The 20537-nt window shown below is 45.8% G+C and overlaps 1 protein-coding gene across 6 annotated transcripts in view; it reads left to right on the top strand.

The window, feature by feature from the left end:
* Window positions 1-19237, top strand: part of CHRDL1 (chordin like 1) — a 112315-nt gene extending 93078 nt beyond the window's left edge. For 2 of the 6 annotated variants that reach the window (XM_061177666.1, XM_061177660.1), the window contains exons 8-12: window positions 930-1098; window positions 4548-4757; window positions 11366-11533; window positions 14269-14358; window positions 17504-19237. In XM_061177666.1, the coding sequence (XP_061033649.1) occupies window positions 930-1098; window positions 4548-4757; window positions 11366-11533; window positions 14269-14358; window positions 17504-17634 (768 nt within the window). In that variant the 3' untranslated portion in view covers window positions 17635-19237. The remainder of the gene's footprint in view (window positions 1-929; window positions 1099-4547; window positions 4758-11365; window positions 11534-14268; window positions 14359-17503) is intronic. The other 4 variants (XM_061177665.1, XM_061177664.1, XM_061177662.1 and 1 more) reach the window with 2 other exon arrangements.
* The last annotated feature ends 1300 nt before the right edge of the window (window positions 19238-20537 follow it).

Raw genomic sequence — 20537 nt, 5'->3', positions numbered from 1 at the left:
ACACAACAAAAGTTCTCGCCTCTGTGAAGCGTACATTCTAGTGCCATCCTGCACAGTCCATTCTTCTGTCTATAAAACGTCTGGGGTATCTGTGCCCTGCTCTGTGCCCTCATGCCGTTGCCTGCGTTTGGAGTCTCAGTACCTGTTATCCAGACCAGACTCGCCTCCCACCTCTTCCCCCTATCCGGTTCACCGTACACATTGTCAGGGCTCAATGCTTTTGAAACACAGTTCTGATTTTTTTACATACTTAAAAAAAAAATAAATCCCTGAAAGGCTTCTACACCCTCACCTCTATTGCCTACCAAATAAAGTCCTCGCCCCTTAGCCTGTCATTGCAAGTCCTCCGTGATCTGGCTCTAACCCACTTTTGGAATGTTATCCTTCGGCTGTTCCCTTTTATGGACTCTCTGTTCTCTGCTACACCTTCTCAACTTGGAAATCTCTGCCTGGAATATTCCTCACCAAGTCTGCCTGTAAAAAGTCTACTCATGCTTCACGGCCCAGGTCACAAACCCTTCCCAAATAGAAGCTCTCTGTCTCGTCCTAATTTGCACAGCATTTTATCCTTCTTCTGTGGCCTCTATCACACTCTGCCTTGCCTTGCAGGTGACTATGTAAATTCTTAAACCTGAAGGTGAGATTCTTGGGAGCAGGAAAGGTACTTCACCCTTTTGGCCTATTTTTCTCCCTCAGGAGCTTGTCTGTGAATCTAGGCCAGTCCCTACCAGAAGAGAGGGAAATCTCAGCATGCTGCCAGCACTGTTCTTCCGCCACATCCCAATTTCTCTGTTGGTTTCGGTGGACATGCATTTAAGATCAGAGCTCATCACTAAAAACGATCAAACAGCTTCTAAGGCAGCTAAGTCCATCTCAGTCGTCTCATTGGTAGATTCGGGGGGCTGAATTTGTCCTTTGTCATTTCACAGAGACATTCTTACCACCGCTCGCACTATGATCCCCCACCAAGCCGACAGGCTGGAGGTCTGCCCCGCTTTCCCGGGGCCAGAAGTCACCGGGGAGCGCTCATGGATTCGCAGCAAGCGTCAGGAACCATCGTGCAGATCGTCATCAATAACAAACACAAGCATGGACAGGGTAAGGGACGTGCTTCTTTGGTACTGCACCCTGTCGGGGCTTCAGCAGCGCTGGTCTTTGGAGAGCTGGGAAAGGACCCTTTCTCCCATGCATATCAGACATTCCCATGTGGATCACTCACCATGCGGTCTACCAAGCGAGTGTGGACAAGTGACTCCAGAGGACTGTTAGGACTTTCCTAAATACAGTCCAAAGACCATAGTTTATATTTCAGGAGTATCTGTCCTTATTAAGGACCAAAGGTGAGAAAGCAGTGAACCTGATGCACCCTCCAGCATTTTCTCCGTTGCCTCTGGGGGTTGAAGGTCATTTGGGAAAGTTTGCTGGGGCTTTAACAAAATGAAAGGCGGTTTGTTTTCCAGCAGGACACCCAATATTCAGAGGTAGGCGGCTCTGAACGCCTCTAAAGCTCTCATCTGAACCATAGAGATAGCAATTCTCACCCGTCATTGCCCCAGCTTCTCCTGGCGCTCTTGTTAAAGGCACTTATTCCAGGCTCCCCACTCAGAGATTCTAATTCATAGGAGGAGATTATGCTTAGAAGTGAGTAATCCAGTGAGAAATCCAGAAACCTCCTGGCTGAGCAGGTCAGTACCACCGTACAGCCCACTCGGCCAAGCACACACGTCCACGGCCCGTTCCTTCCTGCACAGAGTTCTCCAGCCACCGCCGTGCACCCCACCCCCACCGCCTCCCGGCCAGTAGCGGGGGTCGGGGTGGGGGGGTGTGTGGAGAAATTCGATCAAACAATTGACTGCTTCTTACTCTTTTAGGCATCCTGTCAACCAGCTCTTCAGAGCAAAAGCTCAGCTGGTTCCTTTTTATGAAACCACAAACATGTTTTGTTTCCTTTAAAGGAAAAACAAATCAAAGGCAGTTCTCTGAATGGGTTAAAAGTAATAAATCATTAAACCAAATGATTGAATAACATGGGTGAAAAACAATCCGTTACAAAGAACTCCTACTATAAATCTCAACAAAGCTGGTCAGGCCAAAGCTAGTTGATCACATCTGTTACTAGTTAGATGTAAATTTCAGATTACAGATAAAAAAATTAAATTGCTTTTGAAACTAACAGGCTTAAAAAAAGAACATTCAGAATAAAACTCTTAATAAAAAATGGTGAGGTATTAGAAGAATTGGAAATATTTACTATTGATCTGGGTTTGATTTGAAATTTATTATTTTTAAATTCCAAGGCATTCTGATATGAATTTATGAAATGAGGAGGAGGAGTTAGGTAAAGATGCAGTTTGATTTTCAATCCTAAATTGCCTTCAATAGATTCCATTTGCTCTGAAAGTATTTTAAAGCCTTAAAAAACGTGTGGGGAAATGGTCTTTGAAAATCCTAAATCCCATAATTTCCACAGGCCTCTTCATTTTCAGGGCAGAGGCTCATCCCTTGATTTCTCCATGTCCTACAAAAGCCCCAGCTGGTTTACATTTATTCATTGACCCCATTGATTTGGATGCAGCCGTTCTCTCCTGACCTTTCTCTATTATAGTTCGTTGGAGAGTCACTTGTCCCTATCTCCAACTCCCAACGCCCCAGCTGGATGATTGAAATCATCTTGAGAATTTGTTGGTGGGGAGAAGGCTGTGTTTCCCCCTAGAGAGTTGATCTCGCCCTATTGCACTTCAGAGTGTAGGCTCTTGCCCAGTCTGGATTATTCCCTTAGTCCAAATGTTTAGGGGAGAGGGGACCCGGCTATATAACCCTGGGGGTCCTGCCTGCCCCGCTCCTTAGCCCTCCTGCTAACAATGTGTTCCTCTGAGATACATCTACTTTGTCCCTTGCTAGAGTTCAAGAGGAGAAGCAGTAGGACCCCACCATTCTTAACTTGAGTCCAGCCTAAATTTTCTTGAAGCAGAGTCTGCACCCACATGATCTCGTTGTCTAGAAGGGTGTGTCACTGTCTGGGGAGGAGAGAGAAGAGGGGTTGGCGGGAGAGAGAACAACACATCTGGTCCATCTTGCCCTGTGATTCCATCAACAGTTTAGATTTCAAGCCCCTATTCTATCTCACTGTACGATTAGGAGCTTCTCTGGCTTAGGTTCTTGGAAATCTTTACATGGATTGACCTGTTAGAGTGCCTAGTACTCTAGCAGCTCTTGCAGAGGACAGGAAAAGGCAGCCGACATCGTCCATATTTCCTAATGTGACCCAGTGGATTTGATGAGAGAAATAGCCCAATGATTCATCCTTCTGAGGCCATTGTCTTGCAGCCAAATCAGTCAGTTCCTAAGAAACGCCCCAAGTGGGGCTACTTTTCCCACCCTCGCCCCGCCTTAAGTGATACAACCCACCCTAGAGATGTTGTTGATTGGGATGCCGACAGGTCTCCCTGGGTATGATGAGGTGATGGGAATAATGAGAAACACACCCAGTCCCCGTCATGGCTGGAAATCTCCAGAATGTCTCAGCACTTTCAAAAAAGAGAGAACTCATTCTCAGACCTCCCTATTTGCGGCTCTGTGCAGGTCTTATACTGGAGCTTAGCTCCGTGCCTTACAGTCAAAGCCGGATATGTTTTGGTTGGTTTGCACTGAAGGATGTTCCTGTGACTCCTTCCCTTCATAGGCCCCTCAGCCTGCAGCCCAGATGCTTGCTCTTGCAAACTGCCCCCCACCCCCAGAAAACATGGAGCCGGTGACTTCTCTTCCACTCAGCAAATGTGAGACCACCAAAGGGTATCTCTAGAGCAGTCAGTGATTTGCTGTAGCCAAATCTCTACAGCTACTATGAGGATACAGGACATTGCCAGAAGATTAGAGGCGTAAAAGGCTACCTTTCACCACTTACCCGGGAGGGGTGGGTCCTTTCCTTCTCAATCTTGTCTCAGCACCTTCCTTCCCACTCCAGAGAGTAAGCCAGCACCACTGAGCTCCGTACCCATCTGTGTTAGTAGATCAGATTCTCATAGCATTTGACGTTCTGAATGGATTTGCTTCAGGATCTGGAAAAACTTGGCCCTTTGAGAAGACCAGTAGTTTTTGCATCTAGTCTCCCTGGACAGCAAACCTTCCTGGGAGATTTTCATGCCTAGAAGCACATCCACTTGGGCCATCCCAATCCTCTATGGAACTACAGGTCTGAACACTACATTCTAGCAGAGGTTCCTTATCAGACACCCTGGACAGCTAGAGCTCTGTTTTCATGCATCCATTCATTCCTCCATTTAAAACATACTATTCGATGGCCTACTATGTGTCAGGCCCTTGTGGGCATCCAGAGGCCTCTGTTGAAGATCCTGAATAGTTGCTGACAGGAGAGCAAGGCACAAGCTGTTTTTTGGTTACAGAGGCTGCTCTGTAAACACATCTCCACGGGCACAACAAGAACAAAGGATGCTTGATGTCTTAAGGGGTTCAGGGCTTGGGCTCTGAGCACCGGGGCCCATTTCAACTCCCCAGCCTTTAATTTCCAGTCCTGTGTTCTCTTCCAGTGTGTGTTTCCAATGGAAAGACCTATTCCCACGGCGAGTCCTGGCACCCAAACCTCCGGGCATTTGGCATTGTGGAGTGTGTGCTGTGCACCTGTAATGTCACCAAGCAAGAGTGCAAGAAAATCCACTGCCCCAGTCGATACCCCTGCAAGTATCCTCAAAAAATAGATGGAAAGTGCTGCAAGGTGTGTCCAGGTAAAAAGGCAAAAGGTGCGTTGGTTGGAAGCCCTGCCTTTGGTTGACTGAGATCCCCACATAGTCATTCTCAATGTTCTTTGAGTATCAGAAACTTAACCACAACCTGCCATATAATTGTAATGGTAATAGTTCTACTAATAACTGACAACAAGCTACGTTCGCTCCTCTCTTGAAGGGCTGATAAGATGGTTGCTTGGAAGAAAGTGACTTCTCAGAAACAGGCTGGGGATTTGCTTGTGTCTACCACACCTTTGGTCCCACGTAGCCCTAAGGGCCGAATTTAAGCCTTGCTTTTCTAAATAGTAGAGAAATTAGGTTATCGTGATTATTAGGAAGGACAATAGCACCCTTTGTTTATATCGCCGTTTAACTCATCAAAGCACAATCACCTTCATTTTCTCTTTCAGATAGGACTAGAGACAGGTGAGGCATAGTGGAAGGAGAGTGGGTTCTGGTCCTAATAACTAACTTGCTGGGTGACCTTGGAAATGTGCCAGATCTTCTCTAGGCTGCATCATCCTCATCTATACAATGAAAAGTTTGGAATAGTTGATATTTAAGCTTCCTTCCAATTCTAAAATCCTATAATGATATTATCATTTCTCTATTAAAGACAAGAAAACGGAGGTGTATAAAGTGAAGTGACTTGCCCAGAGTCACAGAAATAGATAATAAAACCAAGGTTTGGAACCCAGGTCACTTCCAGCCCATTGTTTTTTCCAGGCTAGCAGAAAATGTTGACTGAAAAAAAAAAAAAGGCAAATCAGTTACTTAAATGTTGGTTTTGACACACGAGCTAGAGAAAAATACAGTCTGTAGTATTGGGGTGACAGAGTACTGGATTGATAATTAAGCATTCTAGCCCTGGCTCTGCCACTGGTTTCCTGTGTGACCTAGAACAAGTCACTTCACCTCTCTGAGCCTCAGTTTCCTTCTCTGCAAAACAAGAGGGTTAGAGTAGATTTCTTAGGGTCTTTCCAGCTCTAACATTCTAGGACTGAATGAATTAATCACTTCCAGGCACATGAGTTTATCATTTCTTATATCTACCTGCAAAGCACTGTTGTAAACACAGATGAAAAACCAAATGTTTTTAGGGACTGCCCTGGTGGTCCAGTGGTTAAGACTCCACGCTCCCAAGGCAGGGGCCCCGGGTTTGATCCCTGGTCAGGGAACTAGATCCCGCGTGCCACAACTAAGACCCGGCACAGCCAAATAAATAAATATTTTTAAAAAAAAAAACAAATGTTTTTAAGTGTAGGCAGAGAGCTAAATCATTTATTCAATTTAGGCAGTTCCTCATGAGTAGCAGACAGACATGAACTTTGTCAGTGTATTCAGTATATATGTATTTTGAGCATCTTCATGTAGGCCAATGGTTCCCAAACTTCTCTGCACATTGGAATCCCCCAGAGAGCTTCTAAAAATACCTGTGTCTCTTGGACCAACAACCGAGGACTAGACAGGCCCAGGGATGAGTAGGCCGTCAGTGTGGCTGGACCACCAAGGACCAGAGGGCAGTGTGGAAGGATGCCAGGATGGACAGAGGACGGAAACTAGGACCAGGTGGTCTCGTCTGCTAAAAACAAGACAACAGGCCCAACATGGAGTCAATTTTGCTAAGCCCCATGTCACCAAATCGAGACAATTAATTTTCACTCTCCCAGAAATGAAATCCTACGCCAGTCAATCAGGAGTCACCTGATCAGCACTAGTGAGGTCGCCTGCCTGATAGACCCATGCCATCCCTTAAAGGAAAGTGCCCTGGCAATAACCAATCCGCTTATTTTCCAAATATAACTTCCTTGTTCCTGTTCCCTTCTGCCTGTAAAAGTCTTTCATTGTGTACAGCTCCTTGGAGCTCCTTTCTATCTGTTAGACTAGATGCTGCCCAATTTGAACCAATTTTTGCTCAAATAAACTCTTAAAACTAAAAAAAAAAAAAAAAAAAAAAACCTGTGTCATCCCCAGAGATTATGATTTAATTGATTTGAGTTGTGGCCTGGGGTTTGGAATTTTAGAAGATCCCCACACAATATTAATTTGCAGACAAGTTTGGGAACCACTGCTGTAGGCCCAGGGTAGTTTATGGTTTTGCTAATCAAAGTGTGGTTTATGGACCAGCGGCACCTGGGAGCTAGTGAGAAAACCAGACTCTCAGGTCCCACCCGAGACCTGCTGCATCAGAATCTGCATTTTAACAAGGTCCCCCAGGTGATTGCAATGCACATTAAAGTTTGAGAAGCACTGATTTATGGCACAAACAAAATCTTTCTTAATGTAACAACCTTCATCTTCCAGAGTAGGGGCAGGGTGTGGGTAGGAGGGATAGGAGCTATCTGATATGAAGTGGAGAATTGGGGCATTAAAATTGTTGAGGAAATGTACTCACTAGGGGCACGGAGAGAGCACATTCTGAGGATATGGACATGGCAGCCACCCAGCCTCGATGACCTATTGTAACTTCCAAGTCTGCCACCTCACTGGATCCCCAAGCCTTTTAGTGTCACTTGGAAGTAGTTCTATCAGCACAATTTTCTCTCCTGTCAAGGGTCTAATGCCTATCATCATAAAAGTAATACAACAAGATAATTTCAGACACAAACTAATAGTTACCTAAACTACTCAGGTAAGATAAACCCTCCCACTATATAATATTCCAATTTGAATCTCACACCTTCAGACCACATCCCATTTCTTTGTGTGGTTAGGATTGTACTGCTGTACGTGATTCAAATAAGAGTGAAGGAATCAAAAAGGTGTGAGCACAGGACACAGGACAGGGGTTGCCTTTCAGGCGGTGGCATTTATTAAAACCTTTATGTTCATACTCTTTGGCTAAGCAGTTCTACTCCTAGAAATCCAAAGAAAGTGATCAGAGACGTACAGAGATATACAAACAAGGATTTTTGCTGCAGTGCTGTTTACAATAGCGAATTATTGGAAACAAACTGAAAGTCCACCAGTATGGAAATGGTTAAATGAATTATGGTATATCTGTACTGTGGCGTAATATATAGCCATTAAAAATCACTATAGAACAAGATTTAATGGCACAGAAACATATTTGCAATATATCTGTTAAGTATAAAATCTGCAAGCTAGAAAACAATATGTATATTATGATCTAGGTCACACAGAAAACCAGTGGCAGAGCCAGGGCTAGAATGCTTGATCATCAATCCAGTACTCTGTCACCCCAATACTACAGACTGTATTTTTCTCAAGCTCGTGTGTCAAAACCGACACTTAAGTAACTGATTTGCCTTTTTTTTTTTAATCAGTCAACATTTTCTGCTAGCCTGGAAAAAACAATGGGCTGGAAGTGACCTAGGTTCCAAACCTTGGTTTTATTATCTATTTCTGTGACTCTGGGCAAGTCACTTCACTTTATACACCTCAGTTTTCTTCTCTTTAATAGAGAAAGCGTTGATAATATGCTTAGCCAAAAAAAAAAGACTGGAAGGGCATATGGTAAAATGTAACAGTGGCCATCTTTGGGTGACTGAATGATGGGTAGTTCTTATTTTCTTCTTTTTGTTTATCTGTATTTTCTAAATTTTCAACACTAAACGTGTATGACTTTTGTAATTAGAAAAAGTAATAGAGGCTATTATTTTAAAAACTGCCCTCAGAATCCCAATTGGCAATATATTGAAGAGCCTCATTGACAATCTGTTTCTCTGGAAGAGTGGCTTTTCCCGCTTTCCCGTGCTGCTCAGACGTGTAGAGATAGAAGACTTACTGGGCAACATGGAAGGAGAGAGTGTCTGTCCCATTCTGTCACCTGCCTTCAGCAAGCCACACATGGATGTCTGCAAATTGAAAGTCTCCCAATAGTCACGTTGCCCTACAAGAGTCACTACACGGAGGCCCGGGTACTCAGCAGCTTCAGATCCTCAAGGGACATGCACTTGTTCATGCAGCATGCAATCTGGAAACACATATTATGTGCCTTCTGTGTGCAAGACACTGTTCTAGGCGTTGAGAATAGGGAGATAAAGCAGACAGACTCAGGCTACTTGCCACTAATGCTCCTTACATTCTAGTGGGAGAAGAAAGGCAATGAACACAAACCGATAAGGTAATTTTCAGTGGTGATGAGTACTGGGAAGAAAAAAACAGACAGGATCAGGTGATAGTGAATGGCACAGGCAGGGTGAAGTGCTTTCAAAAGGCTGGTCAGGGTTGGCTTCTCTGAAGAACGATGTTTGAGTAGAGCTCTGAGTGATGTGAAGGGGTGAGAAAGGGAAGATCATGACATCCTCAGCCTCTTAGAAAATGACACAGGACACAGAGGAAAAGGAATAAAGGAGTGAGAGGAGAAGAAGATCGACAGAAAAAAAGAACGGTAAATTCAGTTATTCACGTTGAGAAGGGAAAAGAGACAAATAAAATTCACTGATGATCCAGCCAAAAGTTTCATTAGAACAAATGATTGCAGGCCCCTCCAGTAACAGACTAAGGCCAAAATAAAGGATGTGAGTTTCACCTCTCTCTCTCTCTCTTGTCTTTGCTCTGGTGGAGGCTGGCCTTGCTTCATGTGTCAGTGGCCATCTGCAGGGTTGTGTAGGACTTCTACTCCCTGAAGCTTCCCCAACTCACCTCTCAACCCCACCATACCACCCCAATATACCTGGAATTCCCGTAATGACACACTCCTTTTGGGTTACAGCATAAAAAGCCCCTGGTAAGACTTCAAGTTTGTTTCCTGGGCTGGGATAATACATCTCCTGCATCAGTCATCCCCACTTCCATACGGAGTGGTTTCTCAATTTCTTAGTTCTGGAGGGCTCAGGACAGGAGCATTCTCATGGGAAGTGGGAATGCCCAGAAATTACTTCAGGCATGGCATACTTCCCCAGAAGGAAATGAAAGTAGGTTCACATGCAGTGATCAGGAAGCACCTTGAAGTGGAGGATGTGGCATGAAGAGGTTGCCGAGTGGGTAGTTCGAAAGACACGCTCTGTTTATTTACTCTTAATATTTTCATGTGCCAGCCAGGGTTGAGTCACGAATGGATTTTGTTGTTTTTAGATCCCTTCTGGTGAGTAAATTAAGCTCTTGGAGGGGAGGGGTGGTGGGGCAGGATGACTCTTCAGGACCCTGGGAGAACTTTTAGTGTATGATAGGTACTTCCAGTGCCATCATGGATTTCATATGGCTGTGATAGCTATAGCTAGTATTAAGCTGGTGAGCAAGATTTAACACATGAACCCGGCTCTCATTCTAAAGGTGGTAATTAAATACATAGAGGTTCCTGTATACTCCATGACCTCCTCCCCCCTCCACCTACTGAAAAGTGCTAGTGCACGTCCCTTCATCACCTAATGCATCTCCAAAAAAGACCAGCCCACCGAGTAATTAAATAACTAAAAAGAAAGACAAGAGGAGAAAGAAAGCTTGACTCTAGGATAATCTACGAATTGAGTAATCCAACCTGGAATCATCCAGAGAAGACTAGGATTTTGTCCTTACGGTGCCAAAATGGTGGTGGGGATGGGAGAGCTAATCAGGTCAGCAAGAGACATGCAACAGCCATATGATTACAACCTCTAGTCCAAGTGCCTCGGATTGGCTAACAGTGAGTCCCCCTAATTAGAGTCACGGGCCCAAAGCACTCAACACCCAACGCTTACATCAGATGTTCTGACAGATGGCTTCTGCACATATCCAGAATTTTTCAGGGTGTCCTCAGCTTGTCTTTGTTGTTCCCTATTTGAGCGTTACACTTTCAGTACACAGCTGAAGAGGGTGCTGACTACGAGGCCAGCAAAGCAAGTTAAGTCACGGATAACCAACCAAGGGAAACTTCTTTCAGTAGGGGGCTGAGGAAAGAGGAGGGTGGAGCAGGATGGGGAGTAAGAGGGGGCTGGTACCTTTATGCCTGGAAGCTGAAATCCAACAAGTTAGTTTATACTTTAAATGATCCATAGTTGAGGGATTTGACCAATTTTTTTGTGTCTTCCAACCGTTCATTTGGCATAGCATACATATGACTAATCTGACATCTAGGTTTTGGCACTGGTGTTGATCCGGTATTAGCATTCCGCTTACAAACAAATCAAAGAGCGTTCAGAAATGTCAAGCCAATTTGGATAGATCCTTTGGGCAAGTATATGCACATAAATGAGTGTCATAAATGTTTTCTAAGTATACCTAATTGACGTCAGGGAAGCTAACCGAGGCCTTCTGTCAGCCCATTCCTTGGGTCTCTGTTGGCAACATTGAGCTAGCCCAACCATGATCCTGACCCAGCATCGAAAATCCGATGTTCCCTTAAGCGCCCGGCAGATTTGTACCTCGTCACATTCTTCCACTTTGTGAAGATCCAATTCTCATGTGGTGGTGGTGGATCCAGTGTAGCTTTGGGGCCAGTGTTCTGTCATCACGCAGACTTAAAAGTCATGTGCTTCTTTGTGATTTGGTGGCTGTTACAGGGGCAGCCTCAGCTGAGCCAGTGAAATATGGGTGGGCTTTCTATCTCTGTAGGAACGTTCTTGTAGATTGTCCACTTTTGATGCTTGTGTGGTGCTATGAACAAAGAGATGCATAAATGCAGAGGTTTGCTCCTAGTTTTGGAAAACCATGACAAATCTCTACTTGCTTCCTGATTCCAGAAGAACTTCCTGGCCAAAGCTTTGACAGCAAAGGCTACTTCTGTGGAGAAGAAACCATGCCCGTGTATGAGTCTGTGTTCATGGAGGATGGGGAGACCACCAGAAAAATAGCACTGGAGACAGAGAGACCGCCTCAGGTAGAGGTCCACGTTTGGACCATTCGAAAGGGTGAGCCAGACGACATTAATTTCTTGTCAATTTTTTTTGTAAGGGGGACACAGGGAAGGAATGGAAGACTCACCTTCATTTTGCTTCAACTTGTTCCTCTGGGTCAGAAGATTTCCCGATTGCTTAGAAACTAACATATGACTCCCACCGTTGCTATTGTGGCCTTTAGCTTTAACCAGGACCTGGGCTAAAAAGTAAGTATTGACTGTTGGGTTTTGTTGTCTTTCTCACAACCAAGGCTGGAGGAGTGCTTCTTAACCCTGGCTGCACATCAGAATCATCTGGGAAGGTTTTTAAATACCAAATCCCTGAGCCTACCTGCAGAGAGTCTTACTAATTGGCCAAGTGGGGCTTAGGCTTAAGGGTTTGTTCCGAAAGCTCCGCAGGTGATTCTGATGTACAGCCAGGGTTGTAAACTCCCAAACTGTAGTCTACCATCGTTTCCCAGAGGAAGCTCAACAAACACGAAAATGCATTCATTCAGTGCACAGCTGAGTCTCTCAAATCATGCTGGGGACTCTGCAGTAAGACAAATTTAAAACAATATCCCTGCAGCTATTCAAACCATCCCATAGCTACGAGACTAGGGCTGATCTAGTCTGGTCAAGTTTTCTAGGAATCCGAGTGTAGAGGTGAGGTTTCAATTGGGAAATAATGCACATCCTTTTTCAATTGGCTCCCGCATAAGGCTCGAGAGTGCTCGAACTTGAGTAAGTTTCAGCATCACACAAGGAGCTGGTTTAAAACACAGTTACCGGGACTTCCCTGGTGGCACAGTGGTTAAGAATCCGCCTGCCAATGCAGGGGACATGGGTTCGATCCCTGGTCTGGGAAGATCCCACATGCCATGGAGCAACTAAGCCCGTGCACCACAACTACTGAACCTGCGCTCTAGAGCCCACTGTGCCACAACTACTGAAGCCTGCGCGCCTAGAGCTCATGCTCTGCAATGAGAAGCCACCACAATGAGAAGCCCACACACTGCAACAAAGAGTAGCCCCCGCTCACCGCAACTAGAGAAAGCTCGCGCACAGCAATGAAGACCCAACGCAACCAAGATAGATAAATAAATAAATTTATTTATTTAAAAAAAAAAAACAACAGTTACCTGGCCCCATCCAAGAAGTGTGAATTCAGTCAGCCTCCGGTAGGGTCTAAACATTTGTGTTTCTAACAAATAGCCAGGTGATGCTGATACAGGTGGCACTTGGACCCATCCTTTGAGAAACAACTGCTCTAGTACTTTGTGGGCCTTTTTTCTCTCCCTTCTTTCTTTCTTTCTTTCTTTTTTTTTTAACATCTTTATTGGAGTATAATTGCTTTACAATGGTGTGTTAGTTTCTGCTTTTTAACAAAGTGAATCAGTTATACATATACATATGTTCCCATATCTCTTCCCTCTTGCATCTCCCTCCCTCCCACCCTCCCTATCCCACCCCTCTAGGTGGTCACAAAGCACCGAGCTGATCTCCCTGTGCTATGCGGCTGCTTCCCACTAGCTATCTATTTTACGTTTGGTAGTGTATATATGTCCATGCCACTCTCTCACTTTGTCCCAGCTTACCCTTCCCCCTCCCCATATCCTCAAGTCCATTCTCTAGTAGGTCTGTGTCTTTATTCCCGTCTTACCCCTAGGTTCTTCATGACCTTTTTTTTTTTTCTTAGATTCCATATATATGTGTTAGCATACGGTATTTGTTTTTCTCTTTCTGACTTACTTCACTCTGTATGACAGACTCTAGGTCCTCTCTACCCCTTTAAAAATATGCTAGAACACACATATAAGGCTCATCCCTGTTTATTTTTGCTCTAGACCCAGGAATGTTGATTTGCCATCTCTAACTCCCTAGCTCCTCTGTAACTGGTCACCAGGACTAAGCACTGTTCTGTTGGCTTCCCTAGCGGTGACCTCACTATGCATCCATCGCCCCACATCTCTCGCCTCACAGAAATGCATGCATGTTTTTCAACTTGCTAGTGTCGCCTCTAAATAAGCTCCTGTTCACAGCACTGGGTAATCAAGATCTGTGCATAGTGGACAGAGGAAAACCCAGGCTCTATGTCCGTTGCCCCCTGTAGACCTCTTGAGGATTGTTTAAGTGGGCTGGTGACATTGCTCCTTAACTGCAAGGCAGTTTTCAGTTGTTCACGTGTTATTCTGATGAAAGCTGTTCAGGCAAGGTTGAGACTGTGGGAGCCCCCTTATTTTCACTCTGCCCATTTTTATAAGGGAAAGTGAAAGGAGCTGCTTTCTGGTGAGTTCAGGAGTAAGGATGGCTTCTCCATTTACACAAACAACCTGTCTGCAAGACCCGCTGCTGGTTCTCGCTGCCGAGCCAGGAGGGTAGCCCGGTGGCTTGGCAGGAACATAGTCTACCCAGACCAGGGGCAAGGGCAGAATGTCTAATACTGCCTTTGGCTGCAGAAACTCCAACCAGCACCCATGCTGGATTCTCTGTGGCTTTCCCCAGGAGCGGGCCCCACAGTCAGCAGCTCTGTCTCCCTTATCTCTGTCCTCTGGAGAACCGGGGGGAGGTCAGTGAGCCAAGGAAACAAATGGAGTCAATTATAACCCTCGAGCCGTCCAAGTTCCTGGTTAAGCACATTACACAGCCCAGCTCGAGACTCCTCAGCCCCAGTAGTGAGATGATATGCTCAGCCCAAGCAGAAAAAGGGGTTGGTGGTTCCAGATAGAGAGCGCCTGACCACCTGCCCCACTTTGTGCTTGGCCCCAGGCATCCTCCAGCACTTCCATATTGAGAAGATCTCCAAGAGGATGTTTGAGGAGCTCCATCACTTCAAGCTGGTGACCAGGACAACCCTGAGTAAGTCGTGACTCTCTTTACTGCTCCCTGGAAAACACATCCAGTTGTCGATGTCACATAGCCCCAAATAAAGTACCCACTGTGCTCTCACTGAACAGGAGCAATGGTCCATGTCAGCATTAGAGGATGTTCTCTCTCTCTCCTGTGGGTGACTAAACCCAGAGTCTCAAGAGGGTGGGAGGTCTGGTCTATCTGTGGAGACTTCACATCTGGAAGGCTACGTCCTCAGTGGTGGGGATGAGAGAGAAAGAGAGAAGATGACTGCATATCGATTCTTGTGTTGTAACAAAGCTCTGTTTGACTGTTTGGAACTGCCCCGGCTGGTCGTGTTTCTTTAAAAGCACTCAGACACTCAAGCATACTTGCGGCTCTCCCACTTTCTACGCTAGATGGAGCCTGGGACTAGATCCTACTAGGCACTGCGTGGGGAGGGGCGGGGGGGTAAGCACTTCTGAAGGAATAAAAGGCACAGAATTTCTATCCACAGGGAATTCTAATGGGCGAGACAGAACATGAAAATGCCTTCATTATGAATTAGTATACTTCTGAAGGGTTAAATACCTAAGTGCTCAGGGGAATCTGCAAAGAACAATGAGACGAGAGCCAGGTGGGCTTAGTCGGGGAAGGCTTCAGGGAGGAGGTGGGTTTTGAAAGAGAAGGGTGTGACTGGGCAACAGGTCAGGAAATCAGTCTAGGGAGAAGGGGCAGCCTAAGAGAAGACTCGACAGGAGCAAACAAGAAATGTGGAGGTGGGTGGGTGGGTGTGGGTGAGGAAGGATTACAAAGGCCACATAGGGTGCACAGGAAGATGAGAAGAGTTGGAGGTAGGAAGTAGTTAGAGGGCCTGGAAGGAGCTGGTGAGAAGTGCAGATAGGAGGCAAGGAGCGTGGATGCTTGCTGCAAACTTACACACAGTGTAGTGGTGTCAAAATGGGGCTTTGGAAAGATGTCTCTTGGCTGTCAGGTGCATTTATTAAGCACCTACTTTGAGAAGCCATATTCTAAAGAGCCCAGTATGCCATGCTGAGAAGTTGAACTTGGTCTCCAGATCAAAGAACCGCAGTGGGGGGTTTTGAGTAAGCGAATGATGCATTCAGATCTGTTTTTTAGAAAGTGGTACTTGTTGAATGGAGTGGCAGGTGGGCTTTTAGTGAGAGAGCTGGTGATAGTCTGTAGGAAGCTGTTAGGCTGTATTAAGTCGGTTAGACAGGGGAGGAGGGGTCCCTGTGAGGGGCTGAGGTTAAACCATCAAGATCTGGATCAAAGAGAGAAATGAGTTTAGAATGACTCCAATATTAACAACTTTATGGACTGGGTGAATAGTAATACCATTCACCAGTGGGAAACTCTGGAGAATGAGCAGGCATTGGTGACAGAAATGGGTTTTACTTGGAACACGTTTAGATTAAGGTGCTTGAAGTCCATATGAGCAGCATTATCCAATAGGCAGCTGGACATAGGGTCGATGAGGTCAATTGTTCATTCTGCAGGAGACAGGTAGACAACTAACTGGACAGTAGGAGAAGTCAAATGGAGGAGCTGGGAGTTCTTGTAAGGAATAAAGAGGCAGAGTCTATAGGATCAATAATGTGACTTTTGAAATTACCAATTAATTTCAAAGAACATATTTTTGTTCATACTGTGGGCCAGGCACTGTGCTAGGCACGGGGGCACTTGAAAGATGATTTAAACAAAGTCTTCCCGTCACAGTTAGGATTTAGGGTACATAATGGAGGTAGATGATGTGTGCCTCTGAAGGACATAGGTAATGAGATGATCCCGCAGGGTCACCTGGGGACAGAGAAGAGCAAGCCTGACTCCTGTATATAGTGTGCCTGTCAGATCCTGGCACACCGTAGGTCTTTGGTAGAAGCTGCTTCCTTGCCCGACCCATCTCTCCTTTCCCATCGAATCCGAGAGAATAGGGAAAAGTGAAGAATCCAAGGGAGAAAGGAGCAGAGAAAGGGAGGCTGTAAGGAAGCGGGGCATGTTCTCCTGTGGCGAGAGAAACAAAAGAGTTTCAACAACGGTTCTGGATTAAGAGGCGCTTGCCGACCTTGGACTCGCGGAATTTTCCAGGTTGCAACACCATGAGCACAGGATTGAAAAGACTGAAGAGGGCATCCAGGGTAGACATTTTGTTAGGAACGCTACTCGACAGAGCAAGATGATAGCAGGGGAAGGAAGATCTTACCACGGAGGGACCAGGAAAGTTAGAAAGGGATGGTCCAGAGACATCGGGTGGTTTCCAGCGCTCAGCACGGGTGTGCAGTCAAAACCGCTTGCTCAGTTAGCATGGCAGGAGGGGGGATAGAGAAGTTGGTGAGGACACACTGGATGTATGGACAGTTCCAGGGGGCGGGGGAAGAGACAGCAGGGAGTGGAGGGGGACAGGAGCACGGTTGACAAGGAACGGAAGGGATGCGGCCGTGTTCACCCAGAGCAGAGAGGGATCGCGTGGCGGATGTGAGGCTGGAACTCTCTGCGGAGCCATGGGAGGCTGGAAGGGCTGCTAAAGGTGGTGTGAGGCCAGCGTGTGGGCGTAAGACAAAGCAGAGGGGAGCAGTTTTTAACAAAGGGCGGCAGGAATAGAGAAAAGAGCAGTAAATAATCAAGCAACCCAAACTAATGTTCGGGCCTCAAAGAGTAAGCAAAGCCCCAGTAATGCACCAAGTACTGGTCTCCGAAGTGCCTTATTTGACCTGCTGCCAAGTGAGCCACCTAATAGCTAACGACCTGATAGCGGAGCAATTCGCAAATACTAAGTAAACTGTAAAAATCCCAAGAACAATATTGGGCTGGCGAAAAAGTTTGTTCGGGTTTTTCCGTAACATCTTACGAAGACCCGAACAAACTTTTTGGCCACCCCAATACTTAGGTTTTACTCCTGAGGAGGCGGTTCTGTATTATTCTTGGGATTCTTACAAATGCTGTCTGTTGAAATGAAGACTCCATGGCCCATTTTCCGTAACTGTCCCAAGAAAAGTGTTTCAGGGGCTGTTTTGCTGAAATCACGTGATGCTCGTCTTCCAGCTCCCCTGGCAGGTCCGTGAGTGCGTGGGGAAGGGTGGGGTATATCGGTTCTACACCTCATCGGCTCTGCCCTCCTCTCACGTCTCTGGGCCACTTTGTGTTTGCCTTTTAGGCCAGTGGAAGATCTTCACTGAAGGAGAAGCCCAGATCAGCCAGATGTGTTCAAGTCGTGTGTGCCGAACGGAGCTTGAAGATTTGGTCAAGGTTTTGTACCTGGAAAGGTCTGAAAAGGGCCACTGTTAGATGAGACAGACAGTACTGGATAGAGTAAAGCAAGAAAACTCAAGCTGCGGCTGGACTGCAGGCTTACTTTGCTTAAGTCAACAGTGCCCTAAAACCCCAAACTCAAATGCAGTCAATTATTCACGCCATGCACAGCATAACTTGCTCCTTTATTGGAGTGGTGTGTCAGCCCTTAAATGTCTCCTCCAAAGAGACTAGAAGCGTCTTGAATTCTCTGTGGTAGGAAGAGGGCTAGAACGCCACAACCCTGCTCTAGTTTCTGGGAGAATCACATTTCTTTACGGGTTAAAGAGTAAACAAAACCCCCGGGTTTCTATCTAGAAAGTTATTCCAGTGAAAGAAAGAGAAGGGAATTGCTTAGTAGGAGTTTTTTAGTACAGAGAAAATATTTGTATGAAATTCTGCTCTTCAAATTTTAGAATGTCTTGTGTTTTAAAAAAATTAACTCCCCATCTTCACACACACATGTACACACACACACGCACACACACGCACGCACACACAGTGAACTACAGCTTTCATTCTGAGGCAAGGCCAGTGTAGACTCTCCCCTTCTTTCCCTTGCCTGGCTCTCAAGTAGCTTGGAGGCGGTTGGTACCCAGGAGGATGAATAAGGAATTGTGAACAGAAGGCTGTGCCCTTGGGTCTGTGGTATGACTGTTGATGGCACCAACCCTGGGAAAGAACAGGAACACCATTTCCTGGCTGCCTTCACTTTGAGGTGGGAAAGAACTTTTCCATAATGACACACTTCTCTTTTCTCCCTTGAACCTATGGGGCCTCCATAAAGAAGTTAGAATTGGGTAAAATTTTCAGAAACTGAATCCATATAAGACAAAATAGTTATTGAAGAGAGGAGTTGATAGAAGTCAGCAAGGCCAGCCGTATGTTTTCAAGTCAACAAAACTCACCAATTAACAGCTCAGTCCTCGCTTGTTCTCTTGAGGTCATAGTTCTCTAGTCCAAAAATTTCGGTTAGATGATAAAATTCTAGAAGCTTCTTAAGAGGGTGGTTTCCCTTCTTCTCCAGTTATGGGAGTTGGTTTTTACTTGGCAGAGGGGTTCTGTCCTCATGAGCTTCAGTTAGGAGAATTATTGCTCATCTGGGGAAATGGGGATTCCGATAATGATCTAAACCTTCCTACCATTCTCCTCTCATGCACCAAGCATGGATCTGAATCATGGATCCCAGAGAAGGCTGCTCTGAAAATGTCTCTTTGCAGCCTAATACCAGAGCCCAGATGATCCATTCTGAGGCCTGGCTTTAGAAATCATCTTTGTGGGAAAACTATAAATTCTCCACAGCAGGGATCTCAAGCCTGCCTTCTAGATTTATCTCCTCTGAGGGGGCATGGATGAACTCTAGTGAGTACTTAAATATTAAGGACCGAGAAATCCTGTATTTCCTACTTTGTGACCATAGGTAAGAGGAACATTTTTTCCTTAGTTGACACCAATAGGGAAAAATGTAAAAGGTCCAGTCTTTATGGCAAGCTGGCATAAAGGAGTCTATTCTCATAAAAGAGACACAGGGGCCTGGTGGTCAGGGCTTCAGGGGACGAGCCTCTTAGACACATTCTCCTGGGGCTGGGGGGTGGGGGGTGGCGAGGGAAGGAAGGAGGACATCCAGGGCTGAAAGGCCACAGAGCATTATTGGTGGGGGAGGGGTTGGTGGCGTGGTTAAGTAGCTGCTGCCTCCCTCCCAGAGGTGGCAGTATCCCCGTAGTGTGGAAACGAGTCACCGGATCCTGAAGCAAAGCGGTGATTTCCCCTTGCGGATGACTCACCGCAAAGCCTTCCCACCCAGGTGTTCTCTGAAAGCTCAGCCTTAAGGGAACACCCAGGGAGCTTCCCTAGATAGACTTCTTCCCCCAGGCGCTGGGACACACCTTTGTCAAGTTCTGTGTGAAGCAGGAGCTGGGGCGCTGTGCGAGGCCAACTTAGAATCCCTCCAATGTTCAGTGTTGCGTACAGAGTAGGACCGAGAGAGAAGAGGCCAAGCCGCCTGCAGTTAGTAGAGAGGAATGGATGTGGTTCTTCTTGTGTATTTATTTATACCATAAACACTTGGAACAACAAAGCCCATAAGCACCATTTAGCAGTTGTAGCCATTTTCTAGTTAACTCATGTAAACAAGTAAGAGTAACATACCAGTATTACCCTTTCACTCTTCTCACAAGACATGTACCTAAATATGGTACTTATTTATGTAGTCACTGTATTTCTGGATTTTTAAATTAATAAAAAACTTAATTTGGAAAAATCCTGTGCAGGAGTGTTGTGTGAGTGATTGAGTCTGGGCAGCACTGACCTTGGACTGGGTAACAGGTGAGGGGCAGGCCCGGCTTTTGCACACTCAGCTTGACGCCCCTCTCACACTACCGCCTTGTGGTTAGGAGTGAGAACTTTGCAGTCAGCCGACCTTGGTTTTTAATCCCAGCTCTGCACTTAGCAGCTGTGTCAGTCTCCCCAACTATAAAATGGGGATAATAGTAGTACTGTCGCCCTTTGCCTGCAGTCTTGCAGTGAGATTTAATTTGGTCAGTTCATGTGAAGTGATCAGACCAGTGTCTTGTGTGCAGTGAGCATTCATTCATGACCGTGGATGTTCAAAAATGGCATGGCACTGAAAACAGCCATTGATTTATGGCTTCTATTTAGGTTAAGACTTTAAGAGCTTGGGGACAGAAGGCCATTGACTTGGGCTTCAAGAGGGCCCACCTAGAGGGGTGGGATAGGGAGGGTGGGAGGGAGGGAGATGCAAGAGGGAAGAGATATGGGAACATATGTATATGTATAACTGATTCACTTTGTTATAAAGCAGAAACTAACACACCCTTGTAAAGCAATTATACTCCAGTAAAGATGTTTAAAAAAAAAAAAAAAGAGGGCCTCACTTTGGG

This window comes from Eubalaena glacialis, chromosome X, assembly GCF_028564815.1.
Source record: "Eubalaena glacialis isolate mEubGla1 chromosome X, mEubGla1.1.hap2.+ XY, whole genome shotgun sequence".
Taxonomy (NCBI): Eukaryota; Metazoa; Chordata; class Mammalia; order Artiodactyla; family Balaenidae; genus Eubalaena; species Eubalaena glacialis.
The sequence above is the reverse complement of the archived record's forward strand: the minus strand, read 5'-3'. Positions and strand labels throughout refer to the sequence as shown.